The sequence below is a fragment of the Sander lucioperca genome, chromosome 15 (assembly GCF_008315115.2).
Source record: "Sander lucioperca isolate FBNREF2018 chromosome 15, SLUC_FBN_1.2, whole genome shotgun sequence".
NCBI classification, from domain to species: domain Eukaryota; kingdom Metazoa; phylum Chordata; class Actinopteri; order Perciformes; family Percidae; genus Sander; species Sander lucioperca.
In genome coordinates, this window is record NC_050187.1 from 8,331,690 (window position 1) to 8,357,956 (window position 26,267).

At 39.8% G+C, this 26,267-nt stretch overlaps 1 protein-coding gene across 2 annotated transcripts; it reads left to right on the top strand.

Annotated features, from left to right (window-relative positions):
- Positions 1-611: 611 nt before the first annotated feature.
- LOC116047882 (B-cadherin-like) lies at positions 612-26,267 on the top strand. Of its 2 annotated transcripts, none has more exons than XM_031296907.2 (18): positions 612-1,009; positions 1,922-2,036; positions 9,248-9,336; positions 9,661-9,873; positions 11,326-11,448; positions 12,197-12,352; positions 13,100-13,244; positions 13,848-14,020; positions 17,175-17,303; positions 17,865-18,050; positions 18,250-18,494; positions 20,185-20,327; positions 20,488-20,579; positions 21,186-21,318; positions 23,095-23,313; positions 24,100-24,230; positions 24,922-25,065; positions 25,399-26,267. In XM_031296907.2, exons 1-18 carry the CDS (start codon positions 959-961, stop codon positions 25,612-25,614), a joined length of 2,703 nt encoding a protein of 900 aa, XP_031152767.1. In that variant the 5' UTR covers positions 612-958; the 3' UTR covers positions 25,615-26,267. The 2 variants fall into 2 exon arrangements, with proteins under 2 accessions (XP_031152767.1, XP_031152766.1); XM_031296906.2 differs by having other exon boundaries at positions 613-1,009; positions 11,308-11,448.

Here is a 26,267-nt window from a genome sequence, read left to right on the forward strand (position 1 = left end):
GTCACCCTTCTTTAGAGTGTCCTGCCTATCAGTGGGCCTGAACTGTGTACTATGTAAATACAGCATCAATATTAAACACATCAAATCTTGCCTGAAATCTGTGGTGCATGGCGTTCTGAAATCTGCCTTGTCTCACTTTATTTTTGAATTAGGTAAGGATCTCATTTAGTTTTATGAATATGGGGAACCTGTAACTTCCACTGCTACCTTCAAAAGGCTGGTTTCATACTAATGACAGCACTCCTTAACTAGGTACATATTCTTTTGTCATTCTTGATGAACAACCATAGTTTGAAGTTTAATTCCCACAGGGTAGTGTATTATCGGACTCTCACGTCACCAAATATGAAAACATGTTGTCAATATTAGAATATAAAGTTTTGTCAATTTTACGCAATGTGTATGTGTGAAAGAAGAATAAAGATTTTGTCATGCCAATGAAGCCAACTGAAATTGAAAATCGAAAATAGAGAGAGAGAGAGAGAGAGAGAGAGAGAGAGAGAGAGAGAGAGAGAGAGAGAGAGAGAGAGAGGGGGGGAGGGGGTTGTCAGAATGAGGAAATGAGACAGACAGTTGTAGAATGCTGCTCTCTTAGCTCAGATACAGCTCATTGCTGGTAAATAAGAATCCTGTCGCTCTGTTGTATATGTGATACCTATTTAGGAATAGGAAGTAACAGAAACTGTCTGCTGGTATCTGTCTCTTTAGGTGTGTTCAGCCTGTATGACCATACACGGAACCCGGAACCCGCGCACCTGTAAACTGACGTCATACGCTGAAAATACCTGCAGCAACTCGTTCAGCTGAACTCAGTCACTTACTGAAGCTACTTTCTGGAGACAAGACAAAGAAGCCCAGGCCAATACTCGCAAAGGAATATATTTATAATTCACTTCACAATTCAGTTTTTTTGGTTTACTTTTATTGCGAAGAATATCGAAAGAGGATTTACAGACAAATGGGGACCGCTGGGCTCGCGGTTTTGGGCATTTTAATCGTCGTTTTTCAGGTGAGATTTCCTGCTGTCGTTGTAACGTTAACTCTTCAAATGGGCTTGCGCCCATTTCTGTCATTCCCTCGTGTTTAACTTAGAGAACGAGAAATAAACTGGTCACGTTAGTTAATTTAACCTTACTTATTTACATTTCAAAGAACACTATTTGGTTGTTTTTTTTAGAAACCTTTGTTTTGTGTCGATTTCTGATGATAATTTCGGTTATGTAGCAAACGGCTTTTTATTTAAGTAAAATCTCTACTTTTATTAGTCACATAACTTGCGCGGCTCTGCACTGTGTTTAACTTAACGGAGCTAAGTTGCTGGAGATAATAGCGACATTTTTATTTTAATAAATGCTGCTTCGACCATATACGTTAACAAGGCTGAATCTAAGAAAGGGCCTAGAATCTCACATAATTAAAAGCAATGCCTAGGCAAACGTGTCATCCCCACACAAGACAGCTTTTAAATCGGCTTTTTTAGAGTTTGACTTTTCCTTCCCTTGAGTCGGTGAGTCAACACAGGCCTCACCCTAGTTTCGTTGATGACGTTGTTGGCAGGTTGAATTCCAATTCCACATGAGATCGATAATTGATTCAATTGTTACTCAATTAAGAAGACACTACTTGTGATCATGTTTCAGTTTGTTTTTACCTTTCTTTGACCAAATTAATAGATCAACAAAAAAATTGAGAGATTAATTGATAATGCAAATATTTGTTAGTTGCTCGTCCCTGAATGGAACCTACGACTCATTGTGTGGTGGTTTAGTTTATCTACTTCGGTTGCAGATTACACAGGTGTTGAATAGTTTGTTTTAATCACAAGGAATCCCATATTAAGTTTCCTCAATAAATCCTCTTTGTTGCACATTTTCTGTACATCTGGATTATGATTCATTAAAACACAGTTTTCCTCTCTCAGGCCTCTGCTTTAGTGACTAATGAGGAGCCAACATGTGTACCTGGATTCGAGTCAGATATGTTGATTTTTAAAGTGTCCAGAAAGCACCTGAAGCAGAACACGAGACTTGGAAAAGGTAAGAATAATCCAGAAAGCTGATATCTTACTCATTGGCTAATGCAACCACTTCTGAAAAAAATGGTGTTCATTTCTAATGTTCAATAATATAATACATGAATTATTTTTTACATTGTACATTCTAGAAAGAACATTTTAGCTATGGAAGCATCTAGACTTAAGATAAAGTGCTCATATTATGCTTTTTGGCTTTTTCCCTTTCCTTTATTGTGTGTATGTGTGTGTGTGTGCTGTCAAACAATTCATTTTTAATTTTTTGAATTTCTACAGTTAATTGCATATTTTATCACATGATTAAAATTCTATTTTGCATTTCAGAACAGTTTAAGTACATATTAATCGAAAGCAATTTTTACCAGTGTATCTTGATTGGGAATCAAATGAATGCAAAGAAAGTTACTTTATGAACTTGATTTTAAGATTTGTAATTATGTATTTACTGTAAACAAGAAATGTGTGAATCTGTCATTATTGCACAATTCCTCCAAGTACCTAACTAAAAATCCTTATCCTTACTAGAGTCAATATAGTGTTTAGTAACTCCTAAATAATGTTGATTACTCACTGACGTCCAGTGATCACCGGTTAATGAGACAGCGTTTGCAGCACTTTGCATCTGTTCCAGTTGGGCTGCTTTCTCCGTGTCGTACAGGCTGTGTATGGTGAAACTACTGTCCCCCTCGACGGCAACGAGACAGGTCAACCGTAGTACGTCTTTAAGACCGGAGTCCTCTACGATGCTGACAGGTCTGCAGTTAGTTGCCACCCGTTTCGCAAGAGCTGTAGTAATTTTTTGGGATTTGGTTTCATCCACAGGTCGGCAAGTAGCACTCGTAGCATGCTAGTGGGTAGCATCACGTTAACTGTACTACTATGCTTAGCTCCGTAGGTGGTAGCTCAAGCTTGACGTGCTACGGTGATATTTTAATTCGGCTTTACACGATGTGCATATGGCTTTCGACTTGTCTACGAGCCGTCCGAGAGTAAATAAAAAGCGCCATTCAGATTGTGTTGCTGCTGTCTTTCTTCATTATGCCTGCAGCAGCAGGATGTGTTACGAGGAAGTGGCAGCTTGATGATAAGTAACGGTGCTGCAAAGGGTCAAAATAGTAGCCTGTTAGGCACGACGCAAAGCCGAGTGAAGTGTAAAATAAATTAATAAATGCCGGCATGCGATTAATTTGATTAAAAGAATTAATCGCATCGCGTCGGCCCTTATCGCATCGCGATTAACGCGTTAACGCTGACAGCCCTAAAGGGACTTACTATCTCGAACTGAAAACACTGTTCACAAACTGCTCCAAACAGCTCTATTGTAGTCCAGCCTTTACTTCCGTGACGAACGTGCATAACACACGTTTTAATGCTCACCTAGCTGCTAGTGTGGCACGCCCTCATACTCTGCTTCTGACTATAGCAGTGCTTACCTGGGTACTGCGCATGTGCGACTCCCAACAAAGATGGAATAGAAGTGAGATGCCTCACTCTATAGCTAAAACGTAGAGGTCAACACACAGGGTGAAAAGAGGAGCTGCAGCAATATGCAGTACAACAAAAATATGGTGTTTTTTGAAAATTAAACCATGTAAACCTATTCTGATATAACCTATAAATACAATTATGAACCTGAAAATGATAAACTGACAAAATCACTTTAAAGCTTAACTCCTCAGCTTTTCTAAAGTGTTCCTCTGGCTCACATGGCCTACAGATTAGCTGTTCACATTGTATTCACCCCTAGACAAACTCATGTCTCAGCTTGCACCTCTTATAATGCTTTTACCTGGAGGGCAAAACCATGTCCCTGAGCCTGTTTTGCAGGTCTTTCTTTACAAATAGTGTCAAATACTTGGGGAAAAACAGTACACAGCTTCAGTTTTGCATGTTTGTCAGGACATGGAAGTTTACCACTGCATTTCTTTCCCAACTGTCTCAGTAGAATAACTAACTTCCCTCTTTTGGTGTGGCCTATGTTTTTGTCTGATTGTTAAATCTTTGCTCGTCTAAGACAAGGTTATACGATAATGAATTGGGGATCCACTGATCTGAGTTTTTCAGTTCTGATACTGATACCTGGGCTTTGGGTATCGGTCGATACCAAGTACCATTTAAAAAGTTCCGCAAGTCTTAATGCCTAATTCAGAATTTTTGCTCAGATACGATTTTTTTGTTAGGCTGTTCACATTACCTTTTTAAAATGTGGTCTATATCAGATTCCAGTGTGAACTGTTTGCGGTTTTGAAATGACCCGCATGCGCAAAAGAACAATAACAATGACATCAGTGCTGTTGCACTAAAGTTAGGGAGGTTATGGAGGAAGTAAGCATTTTCGCTTTTATTTCAAAATGTATGTTTAATGGCAGCCATAACATTAATGAGCAGGTGCTGAGGAGGAGAAGAATGAAGAGAAAGAGAGCCAAATTGGCTATTTTGGCCTTTTGTGGGGTTATGGCTGCAAATTCACTATAGAGGTCTGTGTGACCCGACGACCGATTTGCACGTCAGGACCGCTACGGCCCTCCACCAGAGTTTCCTCTGGCTTCACCCTCGCACGCGCTCACGCTCCACCTCCCCGACGGTGCGGGCGAGACGGGCCGGTGGTGCGCCCGACCCCGAGGGACCGGGATCCCACTTCAGCCGGCGCGCGCCGGCCCTCACTTTCATTGCGCCACAGGGTGACCCTCTGACTCGCGCGCTCGTTGGTCCGTGTTTCAAGACGGCTCGGGTGGGTTGCTGACATTGCCTTTTTTACGTGAGCCGATCCCTGCCCTGGCGACGTGGTTGGGGCACACTGAGGACAGTCCGCCCAGGTTGACAGCTGCACTGGGAGCAGGGGGCCCCCGCCCCTCCCCGCAGGGAGAAAGGGCGCAGCGAGGGTTACGGTACAGATCCATTTGACCGTCAGGACTGAAGCGTGGTGTCGCGACGTCATACATCCATGGTTGATGCTCCATTCCCTTGACCGGGAGCTGATTGGACGAATGCCTGACGTGGGTCTGGCTTCTCGAGAATTTCATCAGTGTCATGGCGGCGCGTTGAATACAATCTAGTATTTTATGAAAATAGTTCAGCAAAACGTGTTTCTGTATTTAATTTGTAAAGAAGTACATAACATGTATCTGGTCATCGTAGATGTTGGTTTCTGACTGCCAGTGTTGGTAAGCGCGCAAGCGAGCCATCCTTTTACCAGAATCATGTCTGGTGGCAGACAGAATTGCATAATGAAATGCAATCCAAATGCACAATATATAACACAAGAACACTTTTTTTGTGCGATGGCCTTTCTAATACCTCTTTCACACCAATGGCCAGGGTGGGGCCAACCCTTCTTTTGGAAATTCAAACCAAGCCAGTCAATTGGGTATATTCCTGGTCATAATAATTCAGATACTACCATGGAGCAATGCATAACAATTACCTTAAGTGCTAGAAGTGGGCGGGGCTTTACACGTCATATTAAGTGAACACGCATATATCACCTACTCCAGTCCAGCTGTACACCACAAGAACTAATGTTTTGTAGCTACTTGACTTTGTCATTGTACAGTAGAGCAAGAGAAATAAATGTTTGTTTGGCAGTAAGTACGTTCTACAGCACAAATAACCATCAAACACGAATCAGATGATTTTGTGCAGATGCTGATTTCTCCTCTGCTTTTCTTTGCAGCAGCTGGACAAGGAATTGGCTGCTATAGTATCAATTTATGACAATTTTAAGAGGGAGAGCATTCTTTGCTTGATATCATTAAAAGTAAAAGTTGGGCTTTGCTGTCGGGTCATTTAAAAAAAAAAAAGCGAGATTCACGCTAGCACGCAGCAGCTGCACTGAGCAGTCCCAGTCGCGTGTCTCGTGCGAGAGAGAGCAGCGGGGGAGCAGCAGTTGTTTTTTCAAGGCGGTGACGTGACGACAGCCCCACTCACTCACATTGGTCTTTCCAACCAATCACTTAATTTGTCCTGCCCTGGTTGTTGGCAACCGTGGTCATGTGCAATTCACATTGAAATAGTGTGCAATTCACATTGAAATAGACCCTAGTCCTACCTAGGCATGGACCGGTTACTGGTTTCAAGGTATACTGTGGTTTGAAAAAGTCATGGTTTTAAAACCACTAACATTTTCTGTCATACCGTTCCTAAGGTATGAGCGTTATTTTGAGTTTTCAAGGACAGAAAGTGCACTTTAGAAATCCCTCTCCCTGCCAGTGTGCTGTGGGAAAAAAAAATACATTGTGTTCAAAGGAAAAACACAAAGTCGACCTTGGTATAACCCTGGTTGAGCTGTGAGCCAAGCAGTGGTGGAAGTTACAATATGTTATGATCGAGGAGCACACTAGCTAGTTGAAATACATATACTTATAGATTGAAATACCGCAGTGGGTGCTAAATATGGTTCACATGAGCCTAAGGGGCCGTTCACATTGTACGCGGCATGCGCTGCGCTCGCCGCTAGGTTGTCCTATTCCCAACTATATTTATTGTGCTCGCCGCCGGGCTCAGCGCAAATTTACGTCATACATGCGCCAATATTTTAATGCACGTCACGTCTGCGTCCGGTGTTTACATCAGACGTGCAGTAGGCTACATGCAACATTGTGTAGGATACACAGTAGTGATTTGGTGGAGATGATGTTTGTCTTTGAAACATAGGAAAGCCTTGTTCCGTTTGTGGATCCACGTGTGTTCGGTGTTAACTTTTTTTCTTTTTATTCAGACACATCACAGCGCACCGCGGCCGCTCTTGCGCATGCCGCGGTCAAAGTTGAACCATGTTGAACTTTGACCGCGGCACGCGCAAGAGCGGCCAGCCGCAAAATGCCGCTTGCGCTGCGCTTTGCTGAGTGCAGCGGCAGACCAGTTCTTGCGCGCGCAAGCCATTGACAATAATGGGTTTCATAGCGCAGCGCTGCCGTTTGCGCGTACAATGTGAATGGCCCTTAAGGCATGCAGTTTGTGTGTGTGTGTGTATATATATGTATATATATATATATATATATATATATATATATATATATATATATATATATATATATATATATATATATATATATATATATATCTATCTATATATCTATATCTTTGTTTTTCATCTTTTAAGAGCTGGGGGGGTATTGCACAAAAGTAGAATTTATAAATCCAGGATAACCGATAAAGCAAGGCTTGACCTAGTCTAATCTGTAGGTGCGTTTCATGAAGGCCAAGCTGAGGAGGAGCGACTAGGTCGAGCCAGGATGAAGTCATTCGGATAGATGCGCGTTACTTTCTCTAACAGGCCGTGAGGTTGATCACAGATTTACTGATGCTAAAATGGAGAATACGTGTTGTGCATACTTTACACAGAGTGAACAGCAGCTTCATATGGAATTATGACAACGTGAAATACATTATTTGTAAAAAAGAAACACGGCCGCTGTAATGAAACAGCGAGAGAAAGCGAGGCAGATGATCACGGACTGACTGAATGCGTAAATAGCCCAAAAATATACATTTACTGACCACTCTTCTTAATTGAAACCACCATACCATTCAAGGAGTTAGGCTAATTATTTGCACAAATGAGCAGTTGTACTCTTTGCCTTAAAAGTGAGCAGAACAGCCTAATGTTACTCAGGAAATTTACCATGAAGATCCATTAGAACCACAAATCTACAATGCTAGATTGTGATGTGTACATATCTCTCTCTCTCTCTCTCTCTCACTGTCTCTCCCTCTCTCGTATGGGCTAAAATATAAATTACCTAAGTAACATATTTACTCCCACTGCTCGCTTTTTAGGCAACGTGTACAACAGTTTGTTTGTGGAAATAAATGGTCAAACTCCTTGAATGGTTTCATTTAAGAGCAGTAGTTTGTAAATGTATATTTTTAGATATATCATTCATTCGGTCCGCTTCTGCCACGCTTTTTCTCAATTTTTTTTTTTTTTTTTTTACAGAGGCAGTTTCCTTCTTTATATATATTATATGCTTTACTTCCTCGTAGGCCCATATATTGACATAGAAAAGAGACACTGAAGAAATTGGCCTGAAATATATAAACTATAAAGATAATTAAGTGATAGCCTAAATTTAATGCACACTGTAAACCAGGGGACACCAACCTTTTAGAAACTGAGAGCTACTTCATGGGTACTGAGTCATACGAAGGGCTACCAGTTTGATACACTCTTCTGAAATAACTAATGTTCTCAGTTTGCCTTTAGTAATATATGATTATTAATGATACTCATCTATGTGAAGACACTGATCACGTTAATGATTTCTCATTATCAATAATTATCAACAATGACTTAACAAGGTGGGAAACAGATAAAATCAATATTCAATTTTCATTTTTAGAACAGGCCTGAGGGCTACTCATGTGGTCCTTGGGGGCTACCTGGTGCCCGCGGGCACCGTGTTGGTGACCCCTGCTGTAAACAATGATTGTAACAGTGTATTCATCAGTTATTTCCGCCCAGCAAAATATAGGATCAAAAACCATTGAGGTGTCCTCTCCTTGTTGTTTCATGAATTGTAGTATGTACATTAGCCTAAACTAGGCTATATAGTTACTGGTCCAGTGAACTAAAACTATAATTTAGGAGGATTGTACAGTTATAAAAACCTATAATAATTGTTCAATCCTTCCAAATTATAGTCCCAGTTCACTGGAGAGAACACAAATTGTGTGTCAAGAATGCCAAATACAGTGCAGATGGAAGAGGAACATACATGGTTCTTTGTTAAAGAATACTAAAAGATATAAATCAACTAAAATAATTAAAGGTGTATTTGTCCTTGACCAGTCTGCCATTGTTAGAACCACTAACACGTGTATAGCACTTTATATATTGTCCTTAAGGGTCGCCAAATACTCTTTGGCGGCCCTTAATATATAGCCTACCTGAGCGGCCCACCCCAAGTAAAGTTTGTGTGGGAAACATTGGACACGTCAATAATGAGTTTACTGCATTCTTTCGGATTTAATGCATCAGACGTACCTAGCAACATATGACTGACAGATGACTCTTTTTAAATGAATTAAATAAAATGTTGATGGATCATCTCATTTGTATGTCATTATTTGCTAAAGGTCACTTTGAATGTCAAGTAATGACAAAGTAGGACTTGTAGAATGAAAACGGATTAAAAGGGTGTACATTACTTTGTTCTGTTTTTTGTTTTCTCTATGTACTGCATTTGTAATGATGACAATTTCTTCTAATTGCAGTGGCCTTCACTGACTGCACAGACCGCACAAGATTTGTTTTCAGCAGTGATGACAGCCATTTCATGGTACAGACAGATGGCATATTGAAGGTCAGTACAGTTCAACAGACTCGATTGTAAAATTGCAGTTTCTAATGCTCACCTCTACAGATATCTCCCCCATAATTTTTATGCCTATACAAAGTAAAATTATTAGGGGATTGTGTCAGTGAAAATATAATTTCTCAGCAAGAATTTAGGTAGTTTATCCAAGATTCGGTAACAACACACAACTTTGACTTAACTTAGATTAAGAATGAGTAATATCCATTTCATTGAATGGAACCCATGTGAGTTCCAAAATGTGACAGCATGAATCCAAATCTATTGCGAGCATGTTGACCTTTTGATAACGAGTGGGTTTTTCCCCTCCAGGTAAAAAGACAGACTGATATTCATGGACAACGGGAATTCATTATCCACGCCTGGGACTCACAAGGTCACAAAATGAGTGTTCCTGTCAGAGTTTTGCACCATGGGCATCACCATGAGAGCCACCACCAAAATGTTGAGCATCATCATGGTGACCACAAAGGTCACAACCATCAACACCACCATACTGAAGTGGAGTATGCTAATAACACAGAGGTAGGATTAGAGACACTGTTAAAGGGGCGTAATGGAAACTTATAAACCCATTTGTAGTCTAAATTAACTTTTTCGAAACAATATATGCAAAATATGCTTTGCAAGTGCAGTATGCATCAAATTGCTGTTTATCAAGGATCTAGTACAATAAAGACATTGTTAAAGGCAGTATTGACAGTGTGAAGGCTCTTCATGCAAATAATTGTTTTCATATAAAACACTGCCCATCTGTGGTTGTGTATGACTGGCCAAGACTCACTGGTTCCATTTTGTTAGTCCAGGTCTTTTTCATAGCTATGTTATGGCAGTGATCAATTTCTTGTATGTCAATTTTAGATAATGCTTTTTTCTACACAGCATTACTATTTAAGTTTGTATGTCATTTATTATGGAGTGCTGTTTAATTGTTTATTATTGCCTATATGAAACTTTAGAACCTATTTTGTTAAAGCTAGAATAGATGATATAAGGGCTCCAATTTATTATCTGTGCAATTTTTTGCTGGCCCTGCACTGCTCTTTGCAATAACAAATGTTGTACAAAAAGATAATAATTAGTATAATTGGTAAAAACAGTTTAAGACCAAACTGCTTTTTATGCGCAAAATCAGCCTGTATGTGTCTGCTTAGATTTCCGTGGCTCCTCCTTAACTCTCTGGGGTCTGAGGGTTTTTCAGATACACAGATGATTTTGGCATGCCTGATATTGTTGCATGTAGGCAGTATTTTCCAAGTCACATGACTTGTATTCAGCACAGGTTTAGCTACAATAATAGCCAAGTAGAATGTATTTCATGATTGCACTTTGAAGTATGCAATTTGTGAAAGAAAATTACCTTACCAATTGTGACAACCTTTTTGGTCACTTGAGGAGATTCTGTGAAGTCTTGGGTATGTAACGAGCACAAATACTTTCATCTGCTCTCTTGTTTTATACAACTAATTTGTCTTTTGTTATCAAGGGTTGGTGGTGGGAGGGGTAATGACACTGAATTTGCAAAAGGGGCTGTTAACAGATCAGCCCGGGGGCTGGACATTTTCCTGAGATATTTTCAGTAAACTATAATTTTCATCACATAAGAGCTATCAAAACTGGTCAAATGACGTTTGAATGTTCCTTCTAAAAACACACAGCTTCGAACTATTGGAATAACTATTTTTGCACATATATGTCCATAAGATTGCAAATGTAGCCTACAACCAATGAGATATACATGACTACTTGTTTAGGCTCTACGTCCCTTTATCAGACAGTGTTTTCACAACATTGAGTCAAATACCACGTAGCAACACATCTTTCAGTCATTTTCCTTTCCTTCCTTTCATTTATGCATTGTCATTGTAATTTGCCTGATTCAGTTTTTTAGGCCAATTAGAATCCAATGTCTAGTGCCTGTTGCACTATAACTGGCTACAAATGTGCATGTTCTTTCAGAGTGCAACTGATCAACAGGTGCCCATTCTGCAATTTCCCAAGTTGGTTGAGGGGCTGAGGAGGAGCAAGAGAGAATGGGTTATTCCAGACCTCACTGTCGTTGAGAATGACAGAGGACCCTACCCCCTAAAAGTATCTCAAGTAAGAGAAAATAAAGCCCCTTGTACCTGAGTATTTGGTACTGAATTGTATTTTTAATATTTGTTTCTGAAAAGAATGACTTCATGTTGGTTTTCACTGCAGTTATTGTGTTCTGACTTTCAATTATTATTTTTGTTTATATTTTATTTAAAAAAAAAAACAAAAAAAAAACTTTACAGTAGTTTCCCACAGGTTGAGAATTTACTTGTGGTGGTGGGTGGCACAGGATGTGTCAGCGTGGCGTTTGATGGCTGGGTTCAGTAATATACTAATCAAACAAAGGTTTATCAACTATTTATTGAAGAAAGTTGTTATTACTAGATAATTTAGAAGTAATTATTTACAGATAAAGCAAACCACACTAGAAGATGATACTGGTGAATTGTAGCCTATGATGTGCTTTGTTGTTATCCAGATATCACAACATAATTGACTTGTGATCTTAATAACAGGATGTAGAATATTGTAACCAGGCGACTGTACCTCAAAAATGTAAATAGCCACGTTTTGACTAAATCAGAGATCAACCAACACCCCCCCCTCATGTGACTTATCAGTCTTTACCCTATCAGCTCACTACTCTAAACGACCTGGCGTAACAAGTATAACTCAAATACTTTTGCAAATAAATAAAATTTTAATTGAATTGCATTGCTTTCTTACTGTAGTGACAATTGTTTAACAATATTGTAACTATTGTTGTAGTAAGTGAGAATGGTATAACTCAGGCCTGTTGTGTTTTATCCAGATCCGTTCTAATGCGGATAAAGTAAAGAAGATCTTTTACAGCATCACTGGTCCAGGAGCTGATCAGCCTCCTGTTGGCCTTTTCACCATGGACAGAAACACTGGTATTTTGTATATCACAGAACCACTGGACAGAGAGAAACAAGACAGCTACATGGTAGGCATCTTCTCTGGTGTTAGCTTTATACATACCCTTTTTTTTGATCATCTGAACACACTTTGTAAATTTCCCTTCAGAATTCATTAGTTTTAAATCTGAATTAAACATGAAAGAGCTATATATTACTCCAAACTAGTTCTACTAATCAGCACAATCAGATGTTTATTCAAAACATTAGTCAACTTTCCAGCTTGTCTTTAAAGCTATACTTTGCAAAAACATGGGTGATTTTAATTAATGTAATTCAAAAATCAAATTTTCACACCTGAAAAGCAAATGTCCAAAGAAGCGTCTCATGCCGCACCTGCAACATAATACATTTTTCTGCTGCCCTACCATGCTTTGTATGTTCCAAAAAGTCAAATTTGCTTCAATATGGCAAAAGGCCTTTTTGTGTTACACCTCTGTGCTCATCATACATGGGAATTCTCTAATCTTGACTAATTGTCTTGCATATCTCGGTCATGTTTAAATTTCCCTCAGTTTATTGAATATAAAAATGCCAGGATTATTGTTATATCACATTGAAGTATCACCTGTACAAAACCAAACTTTATGTACGTTTTTTTAAAAAAAAAAAAAAAAAAAAAAAAAGCACGAACTACATCCACACCTTTTCACGTTTTGGTCAATAACGGGGTTTCTTGAATCGGTATGCATCTATTGTATTTTCCATGCCCGATCATCTACATGGAATATTCTTGCATGTACGTATTTAATACAAATGTGTTTATTCCTATGCAGTTTCAAGCCCATGCTGTAGCGGAAGGTTCAGGAAATGCTGAGGCCCCTATGGATATTACAGTGAAAGTAATTGACCAGAATGACAACAAACCTACCTTTAATCAAAGCACCTTTCTGGGAGAAGTTCCTGAGGCCTCACCAAAAGGTACCATCAGTGGATCTCATTTAAGCCTGAAAAAGATGTATGTCAGTGTTCAAAAGTATGTTTCACTTTTACAAGACAAAAAAAGCAGGATAGCACTTTTACTGTTTGACTTTATCCTTTGATATAGTAAAATCCAAGACCTTCTCTAACACCTTGTGGAAAATACTACTCAGTGGATGTGCTAGTGCTGAATGGGACTTTTTCTAATGTAACCTGTTAAACCACAAAATATTGTCTGCAAACGATATCAGTTTAAACAAATGTTTTGCGGTTCTCTCACTTTAATGATCCTATGTTCTTGACTTGCTATAGCTGTACAGTGGAATAAGACATAGAGGGGGGAAAAAACAAGTTTGAACAGATCTTCCAGTTGAAAGTATATAGGTCTAGGCAGGTGCCAATGTTGTGTCCAGAACACAAGCACACTAATTAAGCTAAAGCTCATGGCAGATGGCAAAATCAAAAACAACTTTGTCATGTTGGTCATTCCTCTCATCTAGTAGTCTAAATCTATGGCCCAGCTTTTTCTCCTTTTGAATGTTGTGCTCTGAATACTTTGACGAGTCTGTACTTAATTTTCACTTCTGACTTCCCTCTCTCCAGGTTTTGAGGTGATTAAGGTTGTGGCCACAGATATTGACCAGCCAAATACTGACAACTCAGATATCCGCTACCGTCTGATGAGCCAGGACCCACAGTTGCCCAGTGACTTCATGTTTGTTATCAACCCAGTCACAGGAGTCATCAGAGTCAGTGCCGGTGGCCTGGACAGAGAGGTAAGACTTTTTAAACAAATATCACTAGTGTTCGCTTCCTTTCATGCTACTGAAATGATCCCTATTCCAAAAAAAGTGCTCTACATAGGAAAACGGTGTAATAGTACATATGTTGTAGCGGTATGAAGCTACTGATTAAGCTCTCATACAGTTGATCATGGGAACTGTCATGGAGTGATCTTCACAGGTAGGGGTGGAAAAATCTATACATATTAGAGCTGTCAATCTTCCCCCATAATACCATTCAAATTTCATTTTTTTTTTTTTATATATATATATTCTAATAATATTCAAATATTTAATGCTCAAATGCAGCCTGTTATGTACTACACTTCTCAGGCCTATGTATTGTCAATGCCACTATAAGCATGTGGTGGTGGTTGTTAAACATTCTGTCCACTAGAGGGATATCAAACATTAGTCTGGCCTTGAAGGGGACCTGATTCATGGCGCATTTAGGCTGAATCTCATTTCTCTGTCTTACCCCTTCCCCTTCCCCCTACCCCTTCGTCCTTGTTAATAAGGCTAGTGGCGGAGGGGAAAAAACTGTTGGTGTTTTGGTCCTGATGGACCTCAGCCTCCTGCCAGAGGGGAGTGTCTCAAAGAGTTTGTGCCCGGGGTGGGAGGGGTCAGCCACAATCTTTGCAGCACGCCACAATATCGACATTGATGTATTTGGTCAAAAATATCTTTATCGTAACCCTACAGCTCTAGTTCCAACTACACATGAATACAAGATGAAGAGTTGCGAGAACACGAGGCAACCATGCGCCATGGACCGCAGGTTTTCTACTCCGCTCCGATCGCCAACAGCTGTTTGCTGTCAGTGCAGCCACTCTTTCTCACTCGAACACATTTACTGCACACAGTCACACACATTTTCAACCCAGTGGTATTTTTTTTTTTTTTGTGGGCTTCCGGCTGTGATGGAGCTCCATCTAGCTCACAGCAGGCCGGGGTCTGTGAAGGAGGACAGGCCGGGCAGCGAGGCAGCAACCCAGGCAGCACTGGCCGCTGAACTCTGACGCACAGTCGGACACAATTTGCAATTGGCCATCAATTTTCGTAAAACGGCCCATATTTGACCTCTACATAGTTGATTTCTCGCATAAAAAAAGTCTCAGAAGTGAATTTAGTGGTAAAATAGCAGATGAACAATGTATACAATTTTTGAGATTTGCACGACCTATTCAGAAGACTACCTGATCTCAGATCAGTGGTGTAGCCTATGTAAATGTTTGGGCGTGACAAAGAGAGACTAGAGCCAAATGACGTCAACTCGGTGGTTCGTTGAGATTTGCCCGTTTTTGCAGAGGAAAGAGGTGTCAATGGGATTTTGAGGTTGTACGTATGTCCTATTTACCCACAAAACTGTCGTTATTCAACTATGACAAGGTAAAATCGGTTTTGCATTCTATCACCCCTTTAACGAATCGGAATCAAGAATTGTTGAAATCCAAACGATACCCAAACCTATTCCCATGCAGAAGAAACTGTACGACGTGCCAATTAGCCTGAAGTAGTTTGTAGAACTGAGTTTTTTTTTTTTTTTTTTTTTTTTGTGGTGCAGTTGTTACCTGGTGACTTCAGATTTGTTGTTGTGGTAACATTGCTGTAATGTACTTGGAATTCTGAAATCATTGCCTTTATCCATTATCTTTCTGTCTATGGTGTCAAGTCCAAAATGCATCCTCGGATCACTTTGCAGATGGTTTTGTCATGATGGCTCAGCACTGCTTGCTAGTTTCCTTCATTTTGCATTAACAAAAAGAGCACTTTACTGTAATTGCCTAATGAAAAACGCAACAGAAAATGCAATGGATCTTGTAATGGTACACCTTACAAATGCCTCCTGATTGAGTAGAAGGTGGGGTCTATTGATTTTATACATGGCATATTTTGAGTTTGGGCCGCTAGTACACATTAAATGTCAGTTTTGTTTTTGCATATTTTAAGGGTAGTTAGAATATTGAATTTAAATTGACCTCCCAAGGGTCTTTACCCTTGTACTAGTACCACAATAACTACTGTATTGGTCCAAATAGAGGACAGGGTTTTTTTCCTAGAAAAAGTGGGGTCATCTTATAATCGGGCTCTAGACTTTCAGCTGTTTAAGTCACAGAACGTAAGGGACGTCACCTGTTTCAACAGCCAATAGAGAAGTCGGCTATAAACTATAGAAATAAAATGATCCATAATCCATTTTATTTTAATGTTACAAACTGCTGGTCGAAAAAGCAGAGTTTTAGACAAAGCCTCAACAAGCACCCGGAAGCGCGGTAACGTTATATGGTAGAGAGCCCAGTGGTGTTAGAACAAAGCAGTGAATCAGAGAAATAAAACGTGTTTTTGCTGATTCATCACTAGAAGTGTACCTGTAGCAAGCATCTCAATATCACTAACGTTATCCACATTCATACATAGACGAAACAAACGATATATCCAGCTACAAAAAAGCCTAAAAGTCGGAAGTTAAAACGGAAGTACAACAAGTCATGGAGATGTTACACCGTCTAAAAATGCAAACGGCCAGAGAAAATGTTACCGTGGTCCTCAAAGCGGCTGCTTCTAAGAGATTGACAGGAGAGTGTGTGATTACCGGACAGAAAAACAGAATGATGGGATGCCCATTACCAGAGCAGTCATTCAGCTGATGGCCTTGGAAATATTTACCGTTACTTTTAAATGTGACACTTTCATTTAAAAAGATATTGAAAATATTTTATTTAAACGATGTTAAAAACAACCTTGTTTTATTCAATGTGTTTTTATTAGAATTATTTTCAAATAAAATAATTTTCTTTTATGAAAACAATATTTGGCTTTTAAGTATCCAAAAATGTCTTGGTCTTGAAAAAGGGGGGTCGTCTTATATTCGGACCAATACTGTACTTTCATATCACTGTCTGCAACCACTTTAAAAGCACACTTCTTTTCTTAGCAGAAGGCAATTTCTAAAGCAAAAGGAGTTGAGAAGGTGTAATCATGTAACATCACACCAGCTGAGGCTAGTGGAAATTTCATTAGTTTTGCAGCTATATCAGCTATATGAAGTGTCTTAAAGAATTCTGCGCCAAAAGAGTCTGTAAAATGACAGCAAAATATTTAAGCCATTAGTTGATGAGTTAAACATATTGTGTGTCTTTTCTAACAGAAATACCCCAAATACACTCTGGTGGTACAAGCAGCAGACATGCTAGGAGAAGGATTGTCTGGAGAAGCAAAAGTAATCCTTACTGTCACAGATAGCAACGACAATGCTCCAGCCTTCACTCAGCTGTCGGTAAGTACAATGTAATTTTGACTGGAAAGCTGTTCGCTAAATACTCCTCAGAGCCTCAGTTCTCCATGCATAGCTTAGCAACCATAACTAGGCATAGCAGATCTGTCAAGCTTCAGAGTTCTCACCATGCTGAAGCAGTGTCCATTGGGCTGAAGTAAACTATATTCAGTGAAAACTAAAAACAAACTCTGAAAAAGGGACGAAAATGTCAAGTGTCGAAAAAAGTTTTGGGGTAAAGGGTTAAAGCTGACTATGTATGAACCGCCAGTTCATTTTCTTTTAACGCTGCATTTCACGTTTGATGAAACTTTCACTCTAAAAAGATATATTGGATTTTGAAATGCAAGTTTAAGCACTTTTTGGCTTTAAGTGAGTGAGTGACTTATATTTATCGGGGAATCTCACATCTGTACGGGGAAGTAATGAACTGCATGATGATGCTGATCATTAAATTTAAGGTTTAAAAAAATTGTTGAACAAGCAACAACAGCAAAAAAAAAAATTCCAGTCTTTGTTTTCTCTGTTTGTTTCACTTTTAACACATCCCTTGCATTCTCCCAGTATACGGCAGCAGTTGATGAAAATAAAGTCGACGCTCAGATCTTAACAATGTCAGTAACGGACGGTGACGAACCACATTCCCCAGCCTGGAACGCCAAGTTCACGATTGTCAGTGGTGATCCTGGAGGACTTTTTACCGTGAAAACAGGAAGTAACAAACAAGAAGGAATCATTTCTACTGCCAAGGTAGGATGTAAACTAATAATTCTCAGATAAGCCGCAATATTAAAGTTGAGAGATATTGATGCTTTTTTTTTTTTTTTTAAATTCATTGTTTTTCAGTGACCTATTGTCAATTTATAAGATAACAATCACTTTTTTGTATTTAAGTAAAAAGTGGGCGTTTTAGTTTTACAGCAGTATGCTTTTCCTTCCATCCAACCAGGGTCTTGACTTTGAGAAGAGCAGCACACACACTTTGTTGGTTGCAGTGGAGAATGAGATTCCTTTTGCTGTTCCACTGCCCACTGCCACCGCCACAGTGGTGGTGACTGTGCAGGATGTCAATGAAGCTCCAGTCTTTTTTCCAGTAGAGAAGCTTGTGGTAAAACGCGAGGACCTTGCCGTTGCCAGTGATGTGGTGCAGTACACCGCTTCTGACCCAGACACTGCACGCAAACAGAATGTCACGTAAGATCAAACTCTGATGTTCCTTATTTTCAACTTGTATTTAAACACAATATTATCATGCTAGAGAAAATTAGATTAAGAAATGTGTTACTTTAGGTGACACCTTTAATTCTTTAACGCCAGGCATCAATAAGTGCATTCATCACTAAAATGTCTTAGCCTGCAGATGGTGACTGTATTACTCAAGATAAAATGTAAGAGTAGCTGAGATTTTAGTGAATGTGATAAAGCTTATTTAAAGGCTGCAGCTCTATCAGTTTGTAATTTTCAGTACATCCTAGGTCAACACTTAGTAGACTTAGTGATAGTACCAGGCCTGGGCAGTATATTGACTTTTTTAAGATATATCCATATCTTTTCAAACAAGATATAGGATGGGACAATACCATTTATATTGTTATAGTTTGATGTTGTGTTACTTAACCCATTTCTTCCGTAAATCTGTGCCTGTGTTGCATCTCTCCTCTCACACTCTCCTGGCAACCCCATCCCGACTCGCTCACATGCTCTCCTACAACATGGAAGGAGATGCAGTTCCTCACGGGGATTTCTCTAAAATACGTTTACCTCATTATTTGAAGCTTTGGCCAGGTTTAACATGAAAATCCGGCATTGTAACTAGAGTTGTCAGCATTAATGCGTTAATCACGATGAGATTAAAGACAGAGCATAATGCGTTATAATTCTGTTAATCGCGTGTACCAAAGATTCTTTATTATACACGTCACTGGTGCTGTTACCAAGTAATCTTTGCTACGAAGAATCGCTACACTCTAGAATCTTTGGCTGCTACTATTTTGACCCTTTGAGGCACCTTTACTTGTTGTCAAGCTGCCACAGACACTTCCTACCTCCTGTGCAGCCTTTGGAGATGATCAACACAGTTCTAAATGGCGTGTTTTAATTAAAAAAAAACTCTGGACGGCTCCGTCGACCAGTCAAAAGCAGTATGCACCTGAAATGGAACTAAAATATCACCGAAGCACTTCAAGTTTAAGCTATCATCTCGAGCTAAGCATGCAGCTAGTAAAGCTAATCAGGTTGATGCTAGTGGACTATTTTGGAGAGTGCAAGTCGCCACAGACCTGTGGATGAAACTAAATCGAAAGAATTAACTGAAGCGCTTGCTAAATGGGTGGCAACTAACTGCAGACCATCTTGACATCTTGTGCATGCACTTTTGCTGTATAATTTATTTTGACATTTTTAAAAGCAAGCTTAAGGCAAGCTATATTTCTGAAGACATTGATTGTGTTACCTCAGTCTTATTGCACATCTTTTGATTTGAAATAATCAAATAAATCTAAAAGTCAAGTTCATAAAGTACCTTTGCATTCATTTGATTCCCAATCAAGATACACTGGTAATAATTGGTTTACATTGATGATACAGTGCAAAATAATAGAATTTTAATCATGTGATAAAACATGCGATTTATCGTGATTAACTATTGAAATTCAGCGATTAATCGTGATTAAGAAAAACTTAATCGTTTGACAGCCCTAATTCTAACATTATAAATATGACAGAAAATACAGAAAAAACATAATAGGTCACCTTTAAGTAATAGAAATTAAAGTGTAGACCGTATTTACTACATGTTAACCGGTGTTACTCAAGTGATCTGATCCAATCTGTTGTATTCTGGTCGCTTGTTACATCTGTCTGTGGTTATCTTGTTTATGTCCAGGTATAAAATAATTAGTGACCCTGCTGGCTGGCTGAACGTGGCCAAAGCGACAGGCCTGATTACAGTAAAAAGTCTCATGGACAGAGAGTCTACCTTCGTCAAGGACAACAAATACACAGCACTCATTGGTGCATATGACGATGGTAGGTGGGAGGCAAATCTTAAACTTGTACATGCTTATCTGGTTTTCTGCACTGCTTTAGTGCCAAAAAGTTTGGGCTTTATCTTACTGTGATGTTTTAGCGCCCATATAATTTTCAGTTATTCTCCTGATGTATGTGTATATGTCTGTCACCTCACCAGATGAAGTCCCAGCTACAGGAACTGGTACTCTAATAATCCAGCTCGAAGATGTCAATGACAATGCACCCACCGTTGAGGAACGTGCAATCAAGGTGAGTCTCCCTTGCCAAACTGTTAAAGGACCAGTGTGTAGGATTTAGTGGCATCTTTTGGTGAGGTTGCAGATTGCAACAAGTGTGTAGTCAAAACTGTGGTGTCATTCAGGTTAGGGCAAGTAAATATACAAAAAGGTTTCCTTATTAGAACAAGCAACATTTTTATTGCCTAAATTGCATACGATTACAATGTTAGCAGTTAATATATTTAAGCACTGGCTGCACAAGCCACCAAGCTCCCTTATTCTTTCGTTCTGGGCTACTGAAGAAACATGTTGGGCTCTGCGGAAGAGGACTTTGACTTGTAGATATGAAGGGCTCATTTTAAACTAATGAAAATGATTCGGAGTTTCACTTGGTTTATACAGTAATGAAAATATAGTTAGGAATATTTTTTTTTCTTTTCTGCCTATAGGTTCTCCTAAATCCTACAACTGGTCCTTTTTTTATTTTTTAAAGCAATTTCAATACAGAAACATTTTAAATTGACATTTTGGGTGCAGAACTTGTGATGGGAGGGGTTTTAAAATATATCACACAAAAGCCACTGCCACTGCAGTAATGAGTAAACAAAGACTTAAGTCTGACATTCTGTTTTCCCAGGTGTGTAACAAACAATCAGCTCAACAGCTGCTGACGGTAACCGATAAAGACGGACCAGGCTTTGGTGCTCCATACAGCGTCTCTTTACAGGGCATGGCAGCAAAGAACTGGACCGCTAGGATGAACGAATCCAGTATGTTGTGTGTGTGTGTGTGTGTGAGAATGGTATTTAGTGCCTGTACTGTAAAAGCGCTTTGAGTAGTCGTTAAGACTACAAAAGCGTTAAATAAATGCAATCCATTACTACTGCCATCAAATAGCCAGTTTCAGGAGAAACTTATAGGTCATTTCTAGGGGGGAAAAAAAATTTAAGTTTTAAAAGGCCAGCAGACAAAAAACAATTAGGTCAAGAAAGAGGTTAAAAAAAATGTTCACTGTTGAGAGCTGAAGGTTTTCCACGTTGTTTTTTGCTGTTCTGTTCAGCTGGCCAAAAAGTCAAAGTTTATATATAAGGTAGTCCATTCTCCCAGGCTAGTTAGTAAGTAAGCTCCACACATTTCAGGTTGTTTCAGGTACTGGGTCAGAGATGCTTTAGTTTAGGTATAAGAGATTGTTTGCTGATATTTGAATGATTGGAGTTTATTGGGGAGGTGATATACAGCATGAGTGTAAGCAATGTCTTAGAGAGAAGACACACCAGCCCGATAATCGGGCGTCGGGTCGTCTGGCGAGGTCCGTGACTCGAGTCTGTTCGGTGTGTCCCGTGCCGTCGGCCGTCCGAGGAGCCGTCGGCCTTCATTTGGGCCGACCCGACATGTTCAGTCGGAGACAGGGCAGTTGGGACTCACCCGGAAATGGGGAGCGGATGAGCCGCTCAAAATCTGACAAATCTTTTAAACTGACCTTTGTCAATCTGAAATGAAGACAGATTCAGCAACTGCATGGCCTATTTCTCGCTTAAAATGTTTTCAGAAACACGTTTCGGTGAACTATTTTAGTACAATATGAGATCGTATTCTGAACAAGCCGCCATGACAGTCTGGCTGTGAATTTCCAGAGAAAAAAAGAACCATGTGACGCGTTCGTCCAATCAGCTGCCGGTTTTCATTTTCTGGGAAATAATCAGACTGTTAATGGAAACAATACAGAGCAGCGCCGTCTGCTGCTATGGAGACGTATTACGTTTCGCGCACGCGCAGAGCGTACGCTCAAGTCGGCGTTGCCTCAGTGTGTTCTGAGGCATTTTTTGGACCTCGGGGACGCGACTGATCAGTCCGACTGCCTTTTCTGCCGACGGTCGGCCTGTTTGGTTGGTGTGTCAGGGCCCTTAGCAAAACACCTCAGTGAAAATGAGCCCTTCATGCAATGCATTTGCAAAGAAGCTAGTTTGTTTAGGCCAAGATATGCTTTAACAGTGTTTTCCACAGGTTGAGAATTCACTTGTGGTGGTGGGTGGCAAGGGACGTGGGTGGCGTGGGATGTGATGGCGCATCATGCCATCACGTTCAGTAATTAACTAGTCAAATGAAGGTTTATAAACTATTTATTGAAAAAGTGACTACATAACCAGATAATTTAGAAAGAAATAACTATTTACATATTATTTATAGTGCTACTATAGAGGATCTTTGCTACTACCAACGTTGTACTAACATAAGCCTGGCTACCTGGCCTGAAGTGAATTGTTAGCGCTGTGACATGCCCGCGAGTTCACGAGGGGCAGGGGCTGGAGGCCACTGGTCTGTGTGCTATAAAATTACATCGTTGATTGAGGGGGGAAAATTGTAATTCGGAATTTATCTAGGGCGGGTATCAATCTACCTGGGCGGGGAGCCCGAGTATAAATATTGTTTTACTTTTCTGTGAAAGCGTTTATGTGAAATCATTGTTGGAATTAGACAAAATTACAAACTTAAACGGCACATCAACTGCACAGGGGCTATAATGGTAATTTTCCTCTTTGTTGCAGAAACGGGCATCATCCTGAATTTAGCCACAGAGCTAGCCAGTGGAGAGTACACTGTGGTCCTGAGGGTTACAGACAACCAGGGCCTGGGGCAGGACAGCACGGTGCAGGCCACAGTGTGTGACTGCGCTGGGGAAGAAGTGTTATGCAGAAGGGGTGTGGCAGGTGGCACTGACCTGCCTGTAATCCTGGGAATACTTGGAGGCATCCTGTTGCTGCTCAGTAAGTCTGATATTTGATTTACGTTGTATATGTAAAGATGCTTATGCTTTCTCTGCGATGTAGGAGGTGGTTGGACTTGTAATAGTCTATATCCTATCCAATTCCAAAATTGTTCGTCTATTTATTTCCACGGTTCAACGCATGAGACGACTGAACACCCAGGTGTTGTTATCACTACGTGCACATTATAAGACTAGAATATAGTTTGGCTGTGCAATGTCTTTATTCATTTCTGCCAGTTAGTGCATTTTCACTGTGTATAAGTTAGAGACTACATGCATTATTGTGTTTGACACTGAGGATATCTGAGACAGTGGTCTGGCTCAAATGAGTTACGTTTTATTTCATTGTGAAATTGAGAATAACGCTCAGACTAAATCGTTTAGTCTATTTCTTTGTATTGCGAAATTGAAATGAAATATGGACTATTACAATCAATATGTTGAAATTAATTAAAAGGACTCCATTTCTGTAAAAAAAAATCTCTGTCTGTTGTGTGCGTGTGTCAAGATAATAGCCTAGGCCTACCGTGCGCATATACTGCGCAAAAGTGCCACTCGCGCCTAGGCTATTTAATTGTATAGCCTTGTTAGGCAATGTGCAGGATGTGCCAACTTTTTTTTATGAGATAGAGAGACCCCCTTAAAGACAAAAAGATAATTCGAGCACTGCGCCAGACCCTCCTCCACAGTGCCGCGGTGGAGGAAGTTCTGGCAAAGTGAGACTAGACTTGTGATGACTTAATCATGGGTGTGTTGTATTAAGCTTTGTGCTCTGTATGTTCAGTGCTGGTGTTGCTGCTGCTGCTATTTGCAAGACGGAGAAGAGGAGAAAAGAAGGAACCTCTACTGCAAGACGACGATATCAGAGACAACATTTATTACTATGATGAAGAGGGAGGGGGGGAAGACGATCAGGTAAATTATGACCGAGGTTTGGAATAATTTCTTCCTGCCAGGGCTCAATCAGGTGGGCATCAGACCGTTACTTAAAATAATCAAGGAGGTACATCAAACCAAATTGGCTACATGTTTCTGGCAGTCACAGCTGAGCAGCGCTGCTGGTCATGCACGTAGTTAAAATTAATAGAAAGATGTTCACCAGCCAGACTGTTTTCAAACATCTGTAGCTTATCAGTTCTCTGATCAGGTGTTTTTTTTAGTGATAGCGCCACATCTTTTTACACATTTTCTGGAGGAAAACCCAGTGGAAGTTGACTCAAGTGATTAGGGCCAGGTGATAATTCAATATGATCCTCTACTTTTAGTAAAATTGTATCACAACTATCATTTAAGATTAAATATATGATTTAAGCAACTGTAACACCTGAGGTTTTTTATCAAAGCATAATATTGGACAATTGTCCAAGAAGTTTAAAAAAAATCCCTTTTTTAAAAAACTTTTTAAACTCTTTTTGCAAACATTTAAATTACCTGATTAACATTGTGCGCAGCAGTTCATTGTTTTAGGTAGTTGAAGTGGAGCTGATTTTAATGCAAAATATTGATCTGCTACATTACATGTATTGTATAAATGTACAAATGGATGTTTTAGTTAAAATAAAGATGCTGTATCTTATGTGTGAACCCCTACATATGTCACCATCAGGACTTTGATCTGAGTGTTCTCCACCGTGGTTTGGACAACCGGCCCGAAGTGTTCAGAAACGACGTAGTGCCGAACTTCATGCCGGCTCCTCAGTACCGGCCTCGCCCCGCCAACCCAGAGGAAATTGGCAACTTCATTGATGATGTGAGTCAAACATTCGAGAGCTCATACAAACGCATTCAAATCTAACATTGTTAGACATCATTGTTTTTAGAGGGGGGGGTAAACACATTTGTTTGAAATCACAAATCACATTGGTCAACACAATCTTCAACATTATTCAATTCAAACCCCATTGGGCTCCATTTGATGTCCAATTGTTTATGGCCCTGTTTGTTCGTCATGGCATTATTTTTTAAATATGGTTTTTGATACTTGTCGCATCCTCCTCTCTCCCCATCTTTTCTGACTTGATTCTGCTGTATAAAAAAAATACAAAACGTATGTCAAATAACATATATCCTCTGCTCCTCTCAGAACCTGAAGGCAGCCGACAACGACCCAACAGCACCTCCCTATGACTCTCTGCTGGTGTTTGATTATGAAGGGGGTGGCTCTGATGCAGGAAGCCTCTCCTCTCTGAACTCATCGAGCAGCGGAGACCAGGACTACAACTGCCTCAATGAGTGGGGACCCCGCTTCAAGAAACTGGCAGACATGTACGGAGGAGGAGAAGATGATGACTTGCTGTAAATGTACCAAAGATCAAATAATTTGGATAGGCAGATGCACATGGCTGAATGTATGTTAGATTGATTTAAACATGGACTGATAAAGGACTGCATCCCAGTGAAAGTATAGTACAGCTAGACACCAGTAAGCCCAAAGATGGTTTTTATTCTGTTTGTGGGTATTGACTGTTTATTGTCAGTACAGTCCTGTTAGCAACAACAGGCACTGCTCAGAAGCCAAAGGATGATTTTTTTTTTTTTTTTTTTTATAAATGAGTTCCCCATTTTGAATGGTTAAGCTCTGTCTTTTAGATACCTGTTTAAATCTAGGCTGGACACTGTTTTCTCTTTATTTTCTGTTCATTGAGTCTTGGAGCCAAATTATCTGGCTCATGGTTGATTTATGAATTTTGTGCAGATATTTCAGCCGGTGTTGTAGCTTACTGGGTAACATTTGTTATTTTGGCAACGTACGGTACTTTACACTCTTTCTGTTTTTGTGTGTGTTTTGTACTACTACTTCAGTTAAATTGCATTGTTTTGTATTTCTGTTTGAGGAATGAAATTACAAATGATTAAGGGGAATTCTAGTTAGCCAGCCAACACAACATCACCCTTTGAGGCTGTAGTCAATGAGGTATCAAATGCTTTTTTTAAAATGTTGAATTGGTTGTT